The sequence below is a fragment of the Macaca mulatta genome, chromosome 1 (assembly GCF_049350105.2).
Source record: "Macaca mulatta isolate MMU2019108-1 chromosome 1, T2T-MMU8v2.0, whole genome shotgun sequence".
In the NCBI taxonomy this organism is placed as follows: domain Eukaryota; kingdom Metazoa; phylum Chordata; class Mammalia; order Primates; family Cercopithecidae; genus Macaca; species Macaca mulatta.
This window is the reverse complement of record NC_133406.1, coordinates 156,394,489-156,416,170: the sequence shown is the minus strand read 5'-3', so window position 1 is coordinate 156,416,170 and position 21,682 is coordinate 156,394,489. Positions and strand designations below refer to the sequence as shown.

The window sequence follows — 21,682 nt, the reverse complement described above, 5'->3', positions numbered from 1 at the left end:
TGGGGGAGGTTAATATGTCAGAGAGGTGAATGATTAAAGAGGGTGATTGGAAGCAGGGAAAACAAGTTATTTTAAGAAGTCTACATTGGCACTGAGTAAAAATGTAATTCAAAGAATGAATAAAATTTAGTAACAGTGTAGAGAAAAAAGGAGAAGTTCAATGATAACAGTTCTACTACTGTTGTCTCTATATATGAGCAACTTGGTGCTTGTTGGAATATCTATAAATATGGTTCCATCATAAAATAAAATTCAAACATTTTCAAGTATTCAGTGATTCTACTTAGACCTTTAAATTGTTAAAAATGAGTGAATACTTTTTTCTTTTAACGTATGTTTATTGAGTATGTAATACATGCATTTATGAATTTAAGTAACTCACAATTTAGAGTCATATAAATTCATAAACAGTACCTTTTAACATAATGTTATGAGATCAGTGAAAACAAAGCAGCAAAGTTTATTTTCCTAGGAAGTATGTGGCAGACTTCACTGAAGAGGTGACATTTGAACTGAGCCTTGAAGATGATTAGAATTTCCTTCAGTAGAGCAAATCAAGGGAATTCAGTAATTTTATCCACTTCTTCCCTTACAGAATCAGTCCATGCTCTGTAGATATTTATTGAAGACTACAGACATTTAATCAGTGTCTGTTTTGTGTAAGGCACTACCAGATGTTAAGAAACAAATTATTGTTATGCATACATAATATTTATACATAAAGCTACAAATTTAAGAAGTTTGTCATAGAGATGCTATTGCATATTTGTTTAGATTGATATAAATTTTATTACACTAAACTAAGTATACACAAATGAGCTATTACATGGCAAAATTCATTGGTCAGTGTTTTGTTAACTGTTATTCACACATAATATTTATACATAAAGCTACAAATTGAAGTTTATCTTATAGATACTGTTACATACTTGTTTAGATTGGTATAAATTCCATTACACAAAACAAAGTATACACAAAGGAGCTGTTACATGGCAAAATTCATTAGTCAGTGTTTTCTTATTGGCCTTGTATGTAGTCCTAATTTGATTACATTATTGTGCCTATTTATTTTACTTGTCACTATTGTTTCTATTTTTTATGTTTGTCAAACAGTTGGCAGTAAATCTGAAGTAAAAATTTTTTAGATAGATTGTTTTGATCTTTTTATTTCTTTTCTTTCCTTCCCTTCCCTCCCCTCCCCTCTGCTTCCAAAGAGAACCACAGAAATTTCTTATCCTTTAGGGTCAAAAAACAAGTACTCAAATTTTTTGTTAAATGCCACAGGTTACTTTCTTTCCTGAAAATCGACAAGGCAAATTTTATTTAATTTTAATCAAAAGAGATGTTTTGGCCAGGCCAGGTGGCTCATGCTTGTAATCACAGCACTTTGAGAGGCCAAGGCTGGCCAACATGGAGAAACCCCATCTCTACTGAAAACACAAAAATTAGCTGGGCATGGTGGCGCGCACCTATAATCCCAGCTACTCGGGTGGCTGAGGGGTGAGAATTGCTTGAACCCAGGAGCGGAGGTCGCAGTGAGCGGAGGTCGCACCACTGCACTCCAATCTGGGGGACAGAATGAAACTCCGTTAAAAAAAAATAGATGTTTCTAAGTGAGATCACTAAATCAGGGGTTTAGGTAAGTAGTAGTCTTCAGTGGTAAGATTTTAAAATTAACATGTCTCAGCCAACTAGAAGAAACTTTTTTATCTCAATTGAAATTTCTTGCTATGGTGGATTTTATATAATTTAAATCTTGTATTTTGTTCTTTCTTTTCAAATTTTAGAATGTTTTAAAATACACCCCTGGTAATAGACATATGTCATCAGATTATAAGTTTGATAACCAGTACTGACATACTAAGTGTCTGTAGTTCCTGTATGTATTAGGCCTAAATCAATGAATTAGAAACATTCCATTTTTTTAAAGTGCTATTTCAGATTGTTTTATTTATATGTGTGATAAATTTGTTTTGCAAGAGTTTTGTCATACCCGTATCATACTAGTTTTTTTAATGAAAAGTTAGCTGCTTATAAGGATTCATAAAATCTGTATATTAGTTGATTTCCTAGAAAAAATACAACCTGTCTTTAGCATGTTGTATTTGGAGGACGGCTTGGCCTTCAATTGTTTGCATAGACTTGTCATACATGTTTAACTAGTTTTCTTTTATTTAAAAAATGTTCAGCCTACTATATTTATAAAGCTTTATATTTAATGTTCTCATTAGCCTATATATTAATATTAAAACACCAAACATAAAGCCTTTAGGCAGATATTGCAAGTTTTTAAAATCCTCATCTCTAGCTGAAAAGTGTTGCTAAGAAAAGCTCAGTAATGTGCTGTTTTATATTAACAGGAAACAGAACAGCAGTAGTGGTTTGAATACCCTGCAAACAGGAAGTTTGACACATGCATAGCTCTTAGCTTCTGTGTAAGAAGTTGTGAGCTCCTTCTGGAAACATTTGCAGTTACATTAAGTAAAGTGCACATGAATGGCAGCTTATAGAGAACCACCTTGTAACCAGTATACAGGTACAACTACAGCTCTTCAGAAATTGGAAGGTTTTGCTAGCCGGTTATTTCATAGACACTCTAAAGGTACTGCACATGATCAGAAAACAGCTCTGGAAAATGACAGCCTTCATTTCTCTGAACATACTGCCTTATGGGACAGATCAAGTAAGTTTTGTTTTTTAAATAATACATTATAACTAGCAACTAAAATGGTAATTGGAGTTTTACAATCAAATGTAAAGAACCCTCTTTTGTTTGTCGTTTTCTGATTTTCACAAGGACATTTTGCAAGAAGAAGTTGAAAGAGTTCCATAAAAACTTGATTAAAAGTTGAGCTGAATCATTCAGCTTTCATCATTATGTGGTTTTATTTTTGACTATTTAAGTTCAGTATCAGTGACAAAGTTTTCTGTAAAATTCTTACATCATTTCTAATGTACTTTTTTTTGTTGTTCTTACATTAAAATGAAACAAGTTTTAGAAACAACCATCTGTTTACTTCTTAAAATGTCTTGTATTTATAAGCTTTAAACTTTGAAAGGGGCAACAAGACTCTTGAATTTATAATTACATTTCTATTGTGTTTGCCGTGTTTTTATTTTTAAATGCATGTGTGAAAGTTATTTCAGTTTTACAAACAGGAATTTCTAAAATAAAACCATAATTATTCTATCTAAATTCTTACACTTATAACATTTATGGATATCAAAAACTTTATAATTACATTTTATGCTATTTATACATATGACTCAAATGCAGGGAAAACTTGGTTATGCATGAATCACATTCTTTCTAGGCATGTTAAAATGTTTGGACTTACAACTTTGCTAAAATGGTGCTGTGGAACCATTTTTGGTGCCATACACTCTAAAAGATAAATTGCACATATAAACAATACTAGTGCCACCATTCTACATCTCACCTTGGACCCTCCTCAAGGTATTTCTGTGACTCCAATTAGAGGAACAATAGAATTACCCTTGAAACTTTTGCCCTCTTTTGTGTGTTTGTTTGATCATCAAATAGCACTAGGGTTTGACTCTTTCTGTTTATGTATTTGGTAGCAGTTAAGGAAGAAAACTCAGTTTAACAACAACAGCAAAATCGAGAATGGCTTACAGAATTTACTCCTAGGTTTATACAGCACCTTGACAGTGTTATAGAAGCTTATTTGAATTAATTTTTTACTGAATCAGAAATTTTTTTACATTCTTCAAACTATTTTTGGGAGATTGAGGAAACATATATTTCTGCCTTTTTTCCACTTAAAAGGTTTTGGGTTATTTATAGTCTTTACTGTATAGCAAGTTGATAGATGAGGAATATGAATATATATCTTCAAGTTAATGAACTGTTGAATATTGAAATAGTGGTATATTATTAAACTTTACCATGTAACAAAAGCTTGTTAATTGTTGTCCTTTCCCTATTCTTTTAAATTGCAGTCTCCTAAATCCTTTTGGAAATTATTTTTATGTATTTCAAATATCTTTTAATTTAAAGTTAAATGAGGAATGAAGACAGAATTTAATTAATTTCAGTTTCATTAATACCTGCTCCTCATATACTGGGTGTTTAGTAAAAGTGTCTCAAATAAATGAATGTTAGGGGTTTTTAATAATTAAAAGTTATGTTTGAACTAGACTTTCACCACTTTTTAAATGTATGGGGCCTGTGATGCTTTCTAAAACATATTTTAAAATCTAGTAATGAAAAATAGTATCATGAGCCATGATTTCTATTGGATAAACTTCTGTTTTTTTGTTTTTTTGTGTGAAGTCAAAACAAATAGGATCATTGTACACAAATAAAATTAGGAACAAACCACGTAGTGCTGCAAATAATATGCATGATATAAGAAACCACGTAGTGCTGCAAGTAATATGCATGATTCAGTTTAAAGAGTAACTGAATGTTCATTAATTAAGTATTCCTCTACTTGACTTTCCTTTTTATATCCCCAAATACCATAATAGAGATAATAATTTTATATGTAAGGATGAGTATGGTAGCATAAAGCTATAATTTCCTATTATGAAATGTGTTGTAGAGGAGAAAACACTGATAGAGCTGAAATAGAGGAATCCGATCATTTCAGAATTCCAAGGTTTATTTTGGTGGTGAAAACACAATTTTTATTTATTTGATGAATGAGTTATAGAAGGAGTTCTGACTGTACAAAGTTACATATGAACCACATTCTTCAAAGCTACTTAAAGCAGTTTACTTGCATGACTTGTTTGACAAGGGAATGTAATATCTCCTGATGATAAACACTGAATATGTTTGTTCCTAAAGTGTTTTTATAATGAAGTAAACTAAGCATAGAAACTACATCAATTTACAAAAAAATTCATAAACCATTGTATAAAGATCAGTTACCAGTTTAGGAGACATGAAATGCAACAAGCTTTAATCCAAGTTTCTTTCTTGTCCAGTGACATTATATATAGGAAGAAACACAGAACAAAAGTCACATAGTGGTCTCCAGGTGTTTCAGCTTTTGCTATTAAACTAAGTAACAGAAATTCCTGTTTGATTAAATAAATATATAAGAGCTAATTGCATGCACATATAAATACATGAAGTTCAAAGAAAAGCATGGAAGAATTCTGCTTTTTGTTCCAACTCAGAATGAATGAAAGCATTGACATGCATTAAGTTGTCTTTCTAACAAATTTATTATGGTTAGCTTTCTAATCTTCCTTTGATCATAAATGTGTAGAGTTATACAATGCTGGCTTAATGAAGGTCTAACTGCAGTATTATAAGAAACAAATAGGTCAATACCATCAAATACTTTTTCTTTCTCTTTTCCTATGTGAATTGACAGGCTATTTCTCTTGTAAATACAAATCCATATGAGTAAATCTTAGATTTAAATATGATATTAAACACATGAGCAATTTTGATTATGGATGTCCTCAAGCAAAATTATAAAGTGATTACAGTAGACCACTTTAGTCAGTTTTACCTTTGCAAATTTTATACAATCTCTCAGTTTACCTCCTATTTGTTAGCCCATTGAATCTGTATCATTTTAACTTCTCAGCTAAAAGACTTTCCACCTTGTCTTTTTATCAGCTTTTTCCACTTGAAACTATTCCATAAGCTTCTTGATAATAGTCAATTTCTACTCATTTGGTAAAACTCTTATGAGTATTTACTATATCATAGTAAGTAAGCAAGATTCTAGGAAGAATAAGATCTAGTTCTTACCCTCATAAAGAAGAGTAGGAAAAGCAAACATAATATAATATTCAAGGCATAATGAAATAGTTGCTTTAAAATGTCTAAGCTTACTGTGGAAGCTAAGTGTAAGAAAAAAGTTACTAAAGAGAAAATGGGGGCCTTCAAAAATATTAAAGAATTAATAGAATTTTGAGACCTAGAGAAGAAGGTTATTTTAAGAAAATAACACACAAATATGTGAAAATATGAACATTTAGAACTTACTTAAAAGGTTTAGTAAGATATAGTCTAGAAAATTAGTTTCTGGATTTAATCTTTAAAAGTTTTCTATTAGACATCCAGAATGTTGTACTACACGATATTAGTGGGCAGCCAATGCAGTTTTTTAAAGCGGAAAATAATATAATGCAACATTTGTTAAAAGAGCCTAAAGATTTTAACTAGCATGATACAGGATAAGTTAACTTACTTTACTACAGGGAAATGTGTATACTACTGTACATCTTCCGTTTTTGCTGGGCATTTACTTAGAACTAACGCTTTTAACATGACAGTCAACATGGCAATGAATAGTCAGATAATGGATTCCTTTTGCAACTGTGCTTGTTCAAGATGCTGCTTCTGTCTGGAATTCTCTTTCTTCACGTCTACCAGTGATGAGATTTGCCCATACTTTAGGCGTCCTCTCAGGTATCATCTCTGTAACAAAACCACCAATGCATCCTATTCATCTCTCCTTCATCCTTATTAGAGTCTATACTCTTCCTTATGTTCTTATATCATCTTATACTTAACTTTTTTGTAGTTTATTTATAGTATTTAAAATGTATTCCTATTAATCCTTATGTATCTATCTCTTATATTTGATTTTTAACTCCTTGAAGGCAAATAACTTGTCAGTTTATTTCAGTATTACTAGCATAATTTTCAATAAATCTTGAGTTATTTGTTAAATTAACATTAAACATCACTGCAGTATTACACAAATGAGCTTCTTACTAATTTGTTCTATTGTGATCTTTGCAATTTATTTTAAAAGCCTGTGGCCATTAACCAAAAGCAGTGAAGTGCTGACCTGGCTCTAGTAAATACCAATTTTCAGTGTTACCTGTGTATTTTTATCATGATTTTTAATAAAAATTTAAATAACAAGCAGACTTTATAGTAAAACTAAAGTAGTTGGAATATTAAATGATGTTGAAATCGGGAAATGATTCCATGGGCCATATAGCAATGCAAGTACTATATCAACTGTACTAACATAACGAGAAGCTTTTACTTGCCTGTGCTTTGCAAAAATAGCCACATGACAGAGTTAGAAGAGAGCTTGCTACTCAAAGTGTGGTCCCTGTCCAGCATTTATTAGCATCTCCTGGTAGCTTGTTAGGAGGAAGAATCCGAGGTCCCACCTATAGACCTACTTAGTCAGAATCAGCATTTTAAAAAGATTTCCGGCTGATTTATATGCGCATTAAGGTGTGAGAAGCACTTTTTCCCTAATAACATTTTAATATGATTTCCAAATGTATATTTTCACTGGAGAAAATTTTGAAACCATAGGAAAAAAACAAAGAAAAAGGTAAAAAAAATAAAATAAAATAAACAATTCTGCCAAAAGTAATAATGACTGTTACCATTTTTGTATATATACTCTATTTTGTGTATAGACACACAAATTTCTACCAGCTCCAATTTTTTTTTTTTTTTTTTAAACAGAGTCTTACTGTGTCACCCAGGCTGGAGTGCAATGGTGGGATCTCGACTCACTGCAGCCTCTGCCTCCAGGCTCAAGCGATCCTCCCACCTCAGTCTCTCCAGTAGCTGGGACTACAGGCACATGCCACCATACCTGGCTAACTTTTTGTATATTTGGTAGAGATGGGGTTTCACCATATTGCCCAGGCTGATCTTGAACTCCTGAGCTCAAGTGATCTGCCTGCCTTGGCCTCCCAAAGTGCTGGGAATACAGGCCTGAGCCACTGCACCCAGCCCAGCTCCAAACTTTGGCTCTTTCAATACATAGTGTTTAGTAACATTTTTCATTTTTCTTTACAAAGAGTTGTTCTACAATACTATTTTATATTAAATCGTAAGTTTATACCATAATTTATTTAACCAATCATTAGCCATCTAGGCTCTTTTTAATGTTTTGCGATTACATTAAAAAATGCCATGATAAACATCTGTATAACTAAATCTTTGTACATATTTAAGATTATTTTTATATTTTATAGGATTAATTTGAAGAAGTTATGACCATTTTAAGGCTTTTGCATTAAATTAATCCAATTCCAGATAAACCTACATATCCTTTTTATTTAATTAGTATAGTAATTATAGATTACTATAGTAATTATAATTCATAGATTATAGCACTTGAGAATATGTGAAAAAATTATATAGCTACTATCTTTAATGATATTTTTAAAAACAAATTTAAGGCCGGATGTGGTGGCTCATGCCTGTAATCCCAGCATTTTGGGAGGCTGAGGTGGGCAGATCATTTGATGTCAGGAGATCAGCAACAGCTTGGCCAACATGGTGAAACCCTGTCTCTACTAAAAATGCAAAAATTAGCCAGGGGTGGTGGTGCACACCTGTAATCCCAGCTACTTAGGAGACTGAGGCAGGAGAATCACTAGAACCCAGGAAGCAGAGGTTGCAGTGGGGCAAGATCGCACCACTGCACTCCAGCCTGGGTGATGGAGTGAGACTCCATCTCAAAAATAAAATAAAATAAAATAAAATAAAATAAAATAAAATAAAATAAAATAAAATAAAAAAATGAAAACACATTTAACATTGTAAAATTTATTCTCAAAAACAATGTATTGATATTTTAAAAAATTAAAAATATAATGGCCCATTATACTTCCTTCTGTTACAACTACCAGGGTCATGGTAAGAACATTATGTGTTTGTCCCCTCCAAATCTCATGTTGAAATGTGATCCCCAGTAATGGAGGCGGGGCCTAATGGGAGGTGTTTGGGTCATGCGGGAGGATCCCTCATGAATGGCTTGGTGTCCTCCCAATGGATAATGAGTTGATTCTTGCTTTATTAATTCATGCAATAACTGGTTGTTTTTTAAAACAAACATGGCACCTCCCCCTCTGTCTTGCTCCCTCTCTTGGCCTGTGACACGCCTGCTCCCTCTTTGCCTTCTGCCATCATTGAAAGCTTCCTGAGGTCCTCATCAGAAGCAGATGTTGGCAGTCTGCTTCTTCTACAGTCTGCAGAACGATGAGCCAAAATAAATCTCTATAAATTATTCTGCCTCAGGTATTTCTTTATAGTAATGCCAGAATAGACCAGTCCATAACAAAAATCTGAATGTGGAAAATATGAATTTCAGAATTTAGCTCCATTCTTTGTAAGTTGACATTGGAAAGTTTTATTTCTTCCTCCCTCCCCCTCAGCTTTATTAAGGTATACTTGACAAAATTGCTTATATTTATAATGTGCAACATGATGGTTCAGTATAAGTATACATCGTGAAACGACTAAAACAAATTAATATCCACCTCACATAGTTACTTTTTCATGGCAAAAAATTCAAGATTGAATCTCTTAGCAATTTTCATGTATAGTCATACCTCAGAGATACTGCAGGTCCAATTCCAGACCACCACAATACAGGTAAAGTCACAGTAAAGCAAGTCACACACATTTTTTGGTTTCCCAGTGCATTTAAATTATGTTTATAGTCTCTTCAGTGTGCAATAACATTATATCTTTTTAAAAGTACGTATCTTAATTTAAAATTACTTTATTGCTGAAAAAATGCTAAAGATCATCTCAGCTTTCAGCGATTCCTAATTTTTTTGCTGGCAGAGGGTCTTGCCTTGATGTTTGACTGCTGATTGATCAAGGTATTGGTTGCTGAAGGTTGGGGTGGCAGTGGCAATTTCTTAAAATAAGACAACAACGAAGTGACACACTTGACTGACTCTTCTTTTCATAAAAGATTTCTCTGTAGCATGTGATGTTTTTGGTAGCATTTTACCCACAGTAGAACTTCTTTTAAAATTGGGGTCAGTTCTCTCAAACTATGTTACTGCTTTACCAATGAAGTTGATATAATATTCTAAATTCTCAGGTGTCATTTCAATAATCTTCACAGCATCTTTACCAGAAATAGATTCCATTTCAAGAAACTACTTTCTTTGCTCATCTGCAAGAAGCAACTCCTCACCTGTTACAGTTTTATCATGAGATTGCAGCATTGCAGTCACATCTCCAGGCTCCACTTTTAATTCCAGTTATCTTATAATTGTTACCACATCTGCAGTGACTTTCTCCACTGAAATTTTAAACCACTCAAACTCATCTATGAAAGTTGGAAACAACTTCTTCCAAACTCCTGTTAATGTTGATATTCTCACCTCCTCCCATAAATCATAATGTTCTTAATGGCATCTGGAATGGTGACTCCTTTTCAGGTTTTCAATTTACTTTGCCCAGATCCATCAGAGGAATCACTATCTGTGACACCTATAGTCTTATAAAATATATTTCTTAAATAGTAAGACCTGAAAGTCACAATTACTTCTTGATCCATGGCTGCAGAATGGTTGTTGTGTTATCAGGCATGAAAACAACTTTCATCTCCTTGTACATCTCCATCAGAGCTCTTGGGTGATCAGGTGCGTTGTCAGTTAGCACTAATATTTTAAAAGGAATCTTTTTCGGAGTGGTTCCCAATGGTGGGCTTAAAATAGTAAACCATGCTGCAAACAGATATGCTGTCATCTAGCCTTTCACATTCCATTTATAGACTACAGGTATAGTAGATTTAGCATAGTTCTTGAGGGCACTAGGAGTTTCTGAATGGTAAATGAATATTGGCTTCAATTTGAAGTCACCAGATGTATTAGCCCCTAGCGAGTGATAGCCTGTCCTTTGAAGCTTTGATGCCAGGCATTGCCTTCTCTCTAGATAGGAAAGTTCTAGATGGCATCTTCTTCCAATAGAACACTGTTAAGTCTGCATTGAAAATCTGTTGTTTAGTCTAGCCACCTTTATCATTTTAACTAGATCTTCTGGATAACCTGGTGTAGCATCTCCATTAGCACTTGCTGCTTCACCTTGTATTTTATGTTATAGAAAAGGGCTTCTTTCCTTTAAACCTCATGAAGCAACTTCTGCTAGCTTCAGACTTCTGCAACTTTCTCACCACTCTTAGCCTTTATATTATAGAATTGAAGAGCGTCAAGACCTTGTTCTTAATTAGGCTTTGGCTTAAGGAAATACTTACTGGTTTGATCTTTCCAGACCACACAGCTTTCTCTAAATCAACAATAAGGCCGTTTTGCCTTCTTATCATTAGTGTGTTCACTGGAGCAGCACTTTTAGTTTCCTTCAAGAACTTTTTTCTTTTGCATTCTTAGCTTGGCTGTTTGGTGCAAGAGGCCTAGCCTTTGGCCTGTCTCACCTTTCAACATACCATCCTTACTAAGCTTAATCATTTCTAGCTTTTGATTTGAAGTGAGAGATGTGCAAGAGGCCATTGTAAGGTTATTAATTGGCATAATTTCAGTATTGCTCTGTCTCAGGGAATAGGAGGGCCCAAGGAGAGGGAGAGAAATGGGGGACCAGCTGGTGAGTGGAGCAGTCAGAGCACACACAACCCTTTTCAATTAAGTTCACCATTTTATATGGGTGCAGTTTGTGGTGCCCTAAAACAGTTAAAATAGTAACATCTGAACACAGATTACCATAACAGATATAATAATAATGAAAAAGGAAATATTGTGAGAATTATTAAAATGTGACACAGAGACATGAAGTGAGAACATGCTGTAAGAAAAGTGGCACCAATAGATTTGCTTGACACAAGGTTGCCCCAATCCTCAATTTGTAAAAAGTGCAATATCTGCTGAGTGCAATAAAGCAACACGCAATAAAATGAGGGGTGTGCCTGTATTAATGCATTATTATTAACCGCAGTTACCATGCTATATGATGAATCTCCAGGACTTATTCATTATGTCCAACTGAAATTTTGTACCCTTTAGCCAACATCTCCTAAATCTTCCTTCCCTGAACCTTCCCATCCTTCAGCCCCTGACAACCAGCTTTCTATTCTCCACTTCTGTGATTTTGATGTTTTTAGATTCCACATGTGTGAGATTACGCAGTATTTGTCTTTCTGTGTCTGCCTTACTTCACTTAATATAATGTCCTCCAGGTTCATTCGTGTTACCACAAATGAAAGAATTTCCTTCTTGAGGTTGATAGTGTATTCCATTGCGTAGAATACCATACATGGATGCCATATCTTGTGAATAATGCTGTAATGAACATGGGAGTACAGATATCTCTTAGACATGCTGATTTCTTCCTTTTGATAACATACTTAGAAGATTGCTGGATATATGATAGTTCATTTTTAATTTTTTGAGGATCATTCATATCATTTTCCATAATGGCTGTACTAATGTATATTGTCACCCACAATGTGCAAGGGTTCTCTTTTCTCCACGTCTTAACCAATGCTTATTATCTTTTGTCTTTTTTATAATAGCCATTCTAACAGATATGAGGTAATAGCTCATTGTGGTTTTAATTTTCATTACCCTCATGATTAGTGATGTTGAGTATTTTTCATATACCCATTGACCATTTTTATGTCTGCTTTTGAGAAGTGCCTATTCAAGTCACCTGCCCATTTTTTAAATTGGGTATTTGTTTTCTTGCTATTGAATTGTTTAAGTTGCTTACATATTTTGAATATTAACTCCTTATTAGATGTGTGGTTTGCAAGTATTTTCTCTCGTTGTATAGGTTGTCTCTTCACTCTGTTGATTGTTTTCTTTTTGCACAAAAGCTTTTAGTTTGATGCAATGAACAAACCAATAAGGAATATGAAGACTTTGAATCAGTAATCCAAAAAACCCCCCAACAAAATAAAACCTAGTAGTACTTCATTTCTTCACTGGTGAATTTCTATCATTTAAGAAAGAATTAATGTCAGTCCTTCTGAAACTCTCCCAAAATAACTGAAGAAGGGGGAATACTTCCAAGCTCATTTACCAGGGCAGCATTGCTCTGATACCAAAGCCAGACAAGGACACTGCAAAAGAAAATTATAGGCCAATATCCCTGATGAACATAGATGCAAAAATTCTCAACAAAATACTAGCAAATTAAATTCAACAACACATTAAAGGATGACACACCACAATCGAGGATGGTTCAACATATGCAAATCAACATATGTGATACACTATTAACAGAATGAAGGGTAAAAGTTATATATTATCATCTCAGTAGAGTCAGAGAAAGCATTTGAGAAACTTTAACATTCTTTTATGATTGGAAACTTTTTAGTTAAGGAAATTCTGTACTTCTACATAATAAAGGCTACATAGGATAAGCCCACAGCTAACATCTTAATAGTGGTGAAAAGATGAAAGCTTTTCCTGTAAGATCATGAACAAGGGAAAAGATGCCCACTGTTATAACTTCTACTCAATATAATACTGGAGGTCCTATGCAGAGCATTTCAGCAATAAATAAATAAATAAATAGCATCTAAATTGGAAAGGAAGAAGTAAAATATTTTACATGTGCACATGATATTATCTTATATATTAAAGACCCTGAAGACTATACCAAAAAAACTGCTAAAACTAACAAATTCAATAAAGATGCAGGATACAAAATTAAAATACATAAATCAATAGTGTTTCTGCATACTAACAATGAACTTTGGAAAAAAGAAATCAAGAAAGCAGTTCTTTTTACAGTATCACAAAAAATGCGTAGGAATAAATTTAACCAAAGAAGTGAAAGATTTGTACACTAAAAACTGTAAAACATTTATGAAAAAGTGAAGAAAACACAGTGAATGGAGATATCTAATGTTCGTGGATCTGAAGAATTAATATTGTTAAAATGCTCCTAGTACCCAAAGCGATCTACAGATTAACTGCCATCTCTTCCAAAGTTTCAATGACAAGTTTCACAAAAATAGGAAAAACCATCCTAAAACTTGTGTAGAAACACAAAAGACCCTAATAGCCTAAGCAATCTTGAACAAAAACTTTTTCCACTTTTAAAAATTGGTCACTGAGTAGTAGCAGATGATCTGAGAGACAAAGAACTTTGAAAATAAAATGTCATTCAGAAAGAAGTAATAAGTTGAACAGGAAGAATGATATATGTCTGAGAGGTTGAATATTACTTTCATGTCCTGAAACCATGGTTGCTTTCAGCTCTGGTGTTTCATTATTGTTATTTAACAAGTATGGCTCAGTTGAGAGACAAATAAGTTGTCATCTTTTAAATATTCAGTTTAATCACCAACACAAGGAGGTCCTTTCTTAGAGTCTTCATTCAGCTGCTTCAAGTATTGCTATACTCCTAGGAGTTTACTCATTCCAAGGAGACTAATTTGCTGTCCAAAAGTTAGTTGAAGAAAGTGATGGGGATTTTTATTTTTATTATTTGGAGACAGGGTCTTGCTGTGTTGCCCAGGCTGGAGAGTAGTGGTGCGATCATGGCTCACTGCAGCTTTGTTCTCCTGGGCTCAAGCTATTCTCCCACCTCAGCCTCCCAATTAGCTGAGAATATAGATGCATGCCACTGTGCTAGGCTAATTTTTTTTAAAGTTTATTTTTTGTAGAGATGAGATCTTGCTGTGTTGTTCGGGCTGTTCTTTTCTCCTGGGGTCAAGCAGTCTCCCATGTTGGCCTCCTAAAGTCCTGGGATTACAAGCATGAACATATAAGCTAGTGATAGCATTTTTAGCAGCTGTTGATTTTACCACTGCTATGTTGTTTCATAATTTAAAAGTGGCCCCAACAAATTTTATGTACCTTGTCTTGTTGATGTGATGCCACTGGTCCTTGCCGAGACCTCAATGGTTCTTAATGACAGGATGATTCATTCTTCAGTATTATGTTCATTCAAAGGTTATGTCAAAGAATTTCATTTCCTTAATTTATACTCATATGCTTAGTCATCTTGGCTTCCTTGCCAAATTGGATGTGTGAGAAGGTACTTTCAGCCCATCTCCACACTGTACCAAAATTAGCCTTTCTTTCTTGAAATCTAGTCCAGGGATAGCAAACCAGTGGTCTGTGAGCCAGATGCAATTTGCAGATATGTTTTGTTTAGTTCTCATGATATTTTTAAAAATAGTTGAATTTTATATCATTATATAAAATATACCATAATTTCAAATCAAGAGACTCATATAAATATCTGGACTTTCATATGCTTGAACCATTGGAGAAACTGATTTCAGTGGCCTCTTATTCTCTCATGAGAAAAAATGAATTGCACTGAGTAATTGTCCTGTTTAATCAGATAGACTGTATCTGATTTGCTCCAGCATTCACTATTTCTGTTGCTTTACCTGTCTGGCCTCTGTAGCCACTTGGATTTAGCCTACAATATCTCTACTTTTCAGCCTGAATCACCAACCCAGATTATCCTTTCCTCTTTGATAAAGCCTCCTTAAGCGTATATTCCTACTCGTGAGCCACAGACCTATCACTAAAATCTATGAAAGAGATTTTTGTAATTCTGAACCTCAGAGAGGATGGAGTCTAGGAGTTAATCCCTTTCAGAATTCGTGTTTCGTTTTTTAATGCAGATCTATTTACCTTCTTTCCTTTAATTATCTCTGTTTACCACAGAGTATTGAGAAGGCATGGCCCTTAGGAAGCCTCAAAAGATTTTGTTAAATCATTCCCCCAAGGTAATGGATGCCTACCAGCCTTACATTTGCATAATTAAATTGTCCACTGAAATGATTCTTCCCACAGCAAAGATCTGTTTCAAGCCAATTGTTTTTTCCCTGGTAGAGAAGCATTTGACAGCTTTTTTTTTTTTTTTTTAATTGAGGTATGTTTTCATAACCATACAAATCCCTCATTAGGTGTATAATTCTGCATTAATTAATAAATTTAAGGATTTGCACAACTATCAGCACAAATCAGTTTTAGAACATTTACATCACCCACAAAGTTCTTTTGTTACCCATATCCAGTCAATCCCCACTCTCACCTCAAGCTCAGATAAACACTGATCTGCTTTCTATCTCTATAGATTTTCATTTCTGGATGTTTTATATAAATGGAATTATATAATATGTAATCTTTTGCTTTGGGCTTCTTTCACTAGAATAATATTTTTGAGGTTCATCCATGTTATAGAATATATTAATAGTTGGTTCCAATTTATTGTTGATTTATAATATGTTATATGGATATAATACATTTTGTTTATCCATTCTGCAATTGATGCACATCAGAATTAGTTTGTTTTTGGCTATTTGGATAATGTTGCTATAAATATTTGAAAACAAGTCTGTGTGAACATATTTTTATTGCTCTTGGGTAGATATCTAGAAGTAGAATTTCTAGGTCATATGGTAAATTTATGTTTTAAAGAAATTGCCAAATTGTTTCTCAAAGTGGTGGTACCATTTTGTGTTTTCACCAGTAATGTAAGAGGGTTCCAATTTTTTCACATGCTCATCAACACTTGGTATCATCAGTCTTTCTTTCTTTCTTTTTTTTTTTTTTTTTTTTTTTTACTGAAACAAAGTCTCACTCTGTCACCCAGGCTGGAGTGCAGTGGCGATTCTCCTGTCTTAGTCTCCTGAGTAGCTGGCATTACGGGCGTGTGTTTTTGGTAGAAATGGGGTTTTACTATGTTGGTCAGGCTGGGCTTGAGCTCCTGACCTCAAGTGATCTGCCCGCCTCAGCTTCCCAAGTGCTGAGATTATAGGCATGAGCCACTGTACCCAGCTCATCAATCATTTTGCTTATGGCCATTACGTGGGTGTGAATCCATTGTTCACAATTGTTTCACTTTGTATTTCCCTAATAACTTTATGATGTTGAGCATATTTTCAAGTTTTTATAACCCATTTGTGTATGTACCTTGGAGAAATGTATTTTCAAATCTTCCCACTTTCAAAATTGAGTTGTTTTTCTTCTTATTATGAAGTCTCAAGAATTCTTTGTATATTCTGAACTAAGTTCTTTTCCATAAATATAAATTTCAAATATTTCCTTCTAGTCCATCTTATGTTGTCATTTTAAAAAATAATGTATTTGAAGAGCAAAATTTGTAATTTTAGTGAAGTCAAATTTATCATTTTTTCCTTTTGGGATTGTACCTTTGGTACCAGACCTTAAGAAATTTGTATCTAACCCAAAGTAATGAAGATTTTCAATCTGTACTTCCTTCTAAAAGTCTGTTTTTTAAGTTAATTTTTATATATGGTGTGAAGTATGAATTGAAGTTCTTTTTTTCAGTATGTATATCCATTTTTACTGCACTACTTGTTAAAAAGAATTTCCTTTCTCTATTTAATTATCTTGGCATCTTTCTCAAAAATCAGTTGACCATAAATGAAAGGGTTCATTCTGAATTCTCAATTCTGTCCCAGTGAACTACATGTCTGTCCTTATTCCTATACTACACTGTCTTGATTACTGTAACTTTAAGGTAAGTTTTGAAATCAAGTAATGTAAGTCCTCCAACTTTGTTCTTCTTTTATCAAAATTGTTTTGTCTATTTTGGGGTCCTTTGCATTTTCATGTAAATTTTTGGATCAATTTGTCAGTTTCTAAAGAAAAGCTTTATTAGATTTTCATAGAGATTATATATTTAGTCCATGGATTAACTTGTAGAGAATTGTTATTTTAACAACATTGAATCTTGGAATCCATGAACTTGAAATGTCTCTCCATTTATTTACATATTCTTTAATTTCTTTAGTGTTCAAGTCTTGTAAAAATGATTTCTAAGTATTTTATTTCTGTTGATATGTGAATGGAGCCATGTCTTAATTTCACATTTGGATTGTTTGTTGCTAGTATATATAAATGTTATTGATTTTTATATTGATCTTATATCGTCCTATGATGTTGCTAAACTCAATTTTTGGTTCTAGTAGTTTCTTTATAGATTTCTTATAATTTTCTACATATAGAATAATTTCATCTGCAAATAAAAACAGTTTTATTTCTTCTTTATCCTTTAATATCTATTTTCTTGCCTCATTGCACTGGCTAAATTTCCCAGTAAAAAGATGCATGGAAGTGGTGAATGCCTTTATGCCCTATCTTAAGGGGAAAGCATTCCATCTTTCATCATTAAATATGACATAAGTATAGAGTTTCGCCTGCCCCACATGTCCTTTATCAGTTTGAGGAAGTTCCTTTCTCGTCCTAGTTATTGAGAGGTTTTCTCATGGCTGTTGGATTTTGTAGAGTGCTTCTTCTGCATATATTGAGATGATTATTTGGTTTTATACTTTATTAATATAATATAGTTCATTAATTGATTTTCAATGTTGAACCAACCTTACCTTTCATGGAATAAATCCCACATGATCATTGTGTATGATCCACTGCATATGCTGCTAGATTAAGTTTGCTAGCATTTTGACAAAGGTTTTTGCATCAATGTTTGCAATGTATATTAGTCTGTGGTTTTCTTTTGATCTTTGCCTAACTTTGATATTAGGCCCCTTAGAATGAGTTGGGAAGTGTTCCCGCCACTTCTGAATTCTGAAAGAGTTTGTGTAGAGTTGGTATTATCTTTGAAGGTTTCATATAATTAACCAGTGAAGCCATCTCAACTTGAGCTTTTCTTTGTGGAAAAAAATTTAGTTACTAATTCAGTATTTGTGTTACAGGTTTATTTACATTTTCTATTTCTTCTTTAGTTAGTGTTGGTAATTTGTGCCTAACAGTTTTTCCATTTCACCTGTTGTTTTATATAATTGGGATAAAGTTGTTTGTAGTATTCCTTTATAATCCTTTTAATTTATCTAGCATCAGTGGTGATTTCATAGTTTCATTACTGATTTATATAATTAATAACTTCTCTGTTTCCTTTTTATTTATTTTGTTTTGATATTTGGTCAGTCTAGTGAAAGTTTTGTCAATAAGACTTTTGGTTTCATTCATTTTTATCTACTGTTTTTCTATATATTTTGCTGAATATATTGTATATAATATGATACTACTATAATATATAGTAATCTCTCTATATATGAAGCTTAAGTTACTGATTTGGAACTTTTATTCTTTTTTACTCTAAATGGTTAAAGCTATGAATTTTTTTCTGAACCCTGCTTTATCTACATCCAATAAATGTAGATATGCTGTAGTTTATTTTCATTTACCTCAAAATATTTTCTAATTTCTCTTGGAATGTCTTTGTGATTTAATATCTAAATATTTGGAGATTTCTAAAATTTCTCTCTGTTTTTATTTCTAACTTAATTCTGTTGTGATTATAGAATATATTTTGAAAGATTTAGCAAACCCTTCAAATTAATTGAGACACTATATTTTCTAGCATTTGCTTAATGTGTAGAATATCCATGTGTGCTTGAAAAGAATGTGTATTCTGCTGATGTTAAATGCTGTATTTTATAAATGTCTAGATTTTTTTGATGGTGTTATTTAAGTTGGTTGTCTCTTTTCCAATTTCCTGTCTAGTTTTTCCATCAGTTATTGAGAGAGAAGTATGGAAATCCCCAACTATTAGTATTAAATTTTTTTCTCCATCAATTCTGTCCATTTTTATTTTAGTACTATGGGGGCTCTTCTGTTCAATGCATATTCATTTCTAATTGCCACATTTTTCAGATGTATTGACCTTTTATCATTATGACTGTCCTTTTTGTCTCACAATTTTTCTTGACTTAAAGTCTATTTTGTCTAATATTGATATAGGCATTCCAACTGTCTCGTGGTTACTGTTTGCATGATAAATCTTGTTTTTCTCCTTTTACTTTAGCCTATTTATATCTATGAATCTAAAATGTGTCTCTTATAGATGTTATATAGTTTGACCTTGATTTTTATCCAATCTGATTTCTACCTTTTGATTTGTGTTTCTTCCATTCATAGTTAATGTAATTATTGATATGGTTGGATTTGTATCTTCCATTTTACTGTTTTCTGTCTCATAGTTTTTGTTGTTCCTCTTTTCCCTTTCTACCACCTTCTTTTCTATTATATATATGTAGTGTGACATTTTATTATTCTGTTTTGATTTTTAAAAATAAAATTTGAAAACATTTTCTTAATATCTGCTGTAGGGATTATAATACACATTTTATCTTGTCATAGTCTACTTCAGGATAGTACTGACTTAATTCTAGTGGAATAGAACTGCTTTGATCCAATATAGCTTCATTTGTTTTCCAAATTTGTGTTTTTACACATATATTTAGATATTTTATAAACACAGCAATGTAATGTTGTAATTATTGCCTCATACAACTTTAAGTCTCTTAAAGAAATTAAGAGATAACAGAAAAATTTTGTATTTATATAGCCTTTTATTTACATATTTACCATTTTTGGTGCTCTTCATTTGTTTCTGTCAATTTGAGCTACTGTCTAGTGTTATTTTCTCTCAGCTTTAAGGACTTCATTAGGTATTTCTGCTTACAACAAATATCCTCAGCTTTTTGTCTGGGAATGTTTCATTTTACCTTTATTTTTGGAGATAATTTTCCTGGATAGAGAAATGTTGGTGGACGGGTTTGCTTTCTTGTTTCTTTTAGCGCTTCATTTGTCTGCCTTCTGGCCCTTCTTATTTCTAATGAGAAGTCATTAATCATATTCTTTTTCCCCTGGACATGATTTGTCATTTTTCTCTTGCTGCTTTCATGACTTTTCTCCTTATCTTTCAACAATTTGACTATGATGTGTCTAAGTATGGATCTTTTGGGTTTTATTCTAGTTGGCATTGGCTGAGCTTCTTGGATCCATAAGTTACTGTTTTCCATCAAATTGGGACATTTTCGGCCATTATTCCTTCAAATGTTTTCTCATCACCCTTTGTCTCTCTCCTTTTTTTCTAATTCCCATGAGAAGTATGTTGGTTCCCTTGACATCCCATAAATTTCTCAGGCTCTGTCCACTTTCCTCCTGTCTTTTTCTCTCTGTGTCCTTCCAACTGGATGATTTCTATTGATCTATCTTCCAGTTCACTGATTTGATCTTTTGCTCTTTTAAATCTACTGTTGTGCTTACTATACTGAGTTTTAAAATTTCAGTTAATTATACTTTTCAAATCTGCACTTTTTATTTTTAAGTAGTTTTTCTTTCTGTATTGAAAGTTTCTATATGTTGTTCATTACTGTCATGTTTTCCTTTAGGTATTTAACATAGTTTTCTTTTAATTATTTTCATATATTTATAATAGCTATTTTAAAGTCTTTACAGCCTTTGTCTGCTAAATTCTACACCTGGGCCCATTCAGGGACATTTTTTATTGACTGCTTTTTTTCCTCATTGTGGATCACACAAGTTTTTGTCAAAAATGTGTTTTTTAAAATAACATGTGATAGTAGCTCTGAATTTTGACTATTTTTTCCCCTGAGGGTTGGTTTTGTTTATTTTTTTATTAATAACTTCCTTTGTCTTAATCTATGGAATCTATATCCCTCATGATATGTGACTGCTGATTTCTCTGCTTAGTTTTTTTTCTTATTCTAATTTTTATTTTGTAACCTGGTTTCCTAGAGATTGTCCTGTGTCTCTGTAGCTTAATTGTTATTTAATGATTGATCAGAGGTTGCACTCAAACACTGGGCCCAGCCAGTGCTTATGGAACTGTGTGGGAATTGAGGAGCACGTGCAATATTTAGGCAGTTTGGAAGTCTGTACCAGCTTTAACTTTCCACTGGGCCCTCTTTCATCTCCTTTGTGCGCGTCATTACCTCCCAGTCAGATTGTATACAGTAAGGTGGGCAGACTGGGTAGCCTGGTCAATGTACATAGCCTCTGTCTGCCTGTCTTATCTTAATTTACCCTGTTATGTTTCTTGCTCTACCACCAATGTGCTGCTTAGCCCTACCAGGGCCATAGCCTTAGACTTGTAGAGCTGGGCACTTTCCTTATTAATTTCTTTCAGTTTGCGTTCTTCGTTGACAGTATCACTAATGGGTTTTTTGGCCTCCACTCCAAATCAAATCAGCCC

General features: G+C 33.1%; 1 protein-coding gene and 2 long non-coding RNA genes across 5 annotated transcripts in view; 2 read left to right on the top strand and 1 right to left on the bottom strand.

Moving 5' to 3' along the window:
- The window catches only part of LOC144338454 (uncharacterized), a 445,122-nt gene that overhangs the window by 349,600 nt on the left and 73,840 nt on the right, over window positions 1–21,682 (top strand). The window lies entirely within an intron of this gene.
- The window catches only part of PRKACB (protein kinase cAMP-activated catalytic subunit beta), a 165,517-nt gene that overhangs the window by 74,813 nt on the left and 69,022 nt on the right, over window positions 1–21,682 (top strand). For 2 of the 3 annotated variants that reach the window (XM_077990281.1, XM_015143694.3), the window contains exon 1: window positions 2,412–2,683. In XM_077990281.1, the coding sequence (XP_077846407.1) occupies window positions 2,497–2,683 (187 nt within the window). In that variant the 5' untranslated portion in view covers window positions 2,412–2,496. 3 annotated transcript variants of the gene reach the window in all.
- Window positions 1–21,682, bottom strand: part of LOC144338453 (uncharacterized) — a 59,541-nt gene that overhangs the window by 22,351 nt on the left and 15,508 nt on the right. The window lies entirely within an intron of this gene.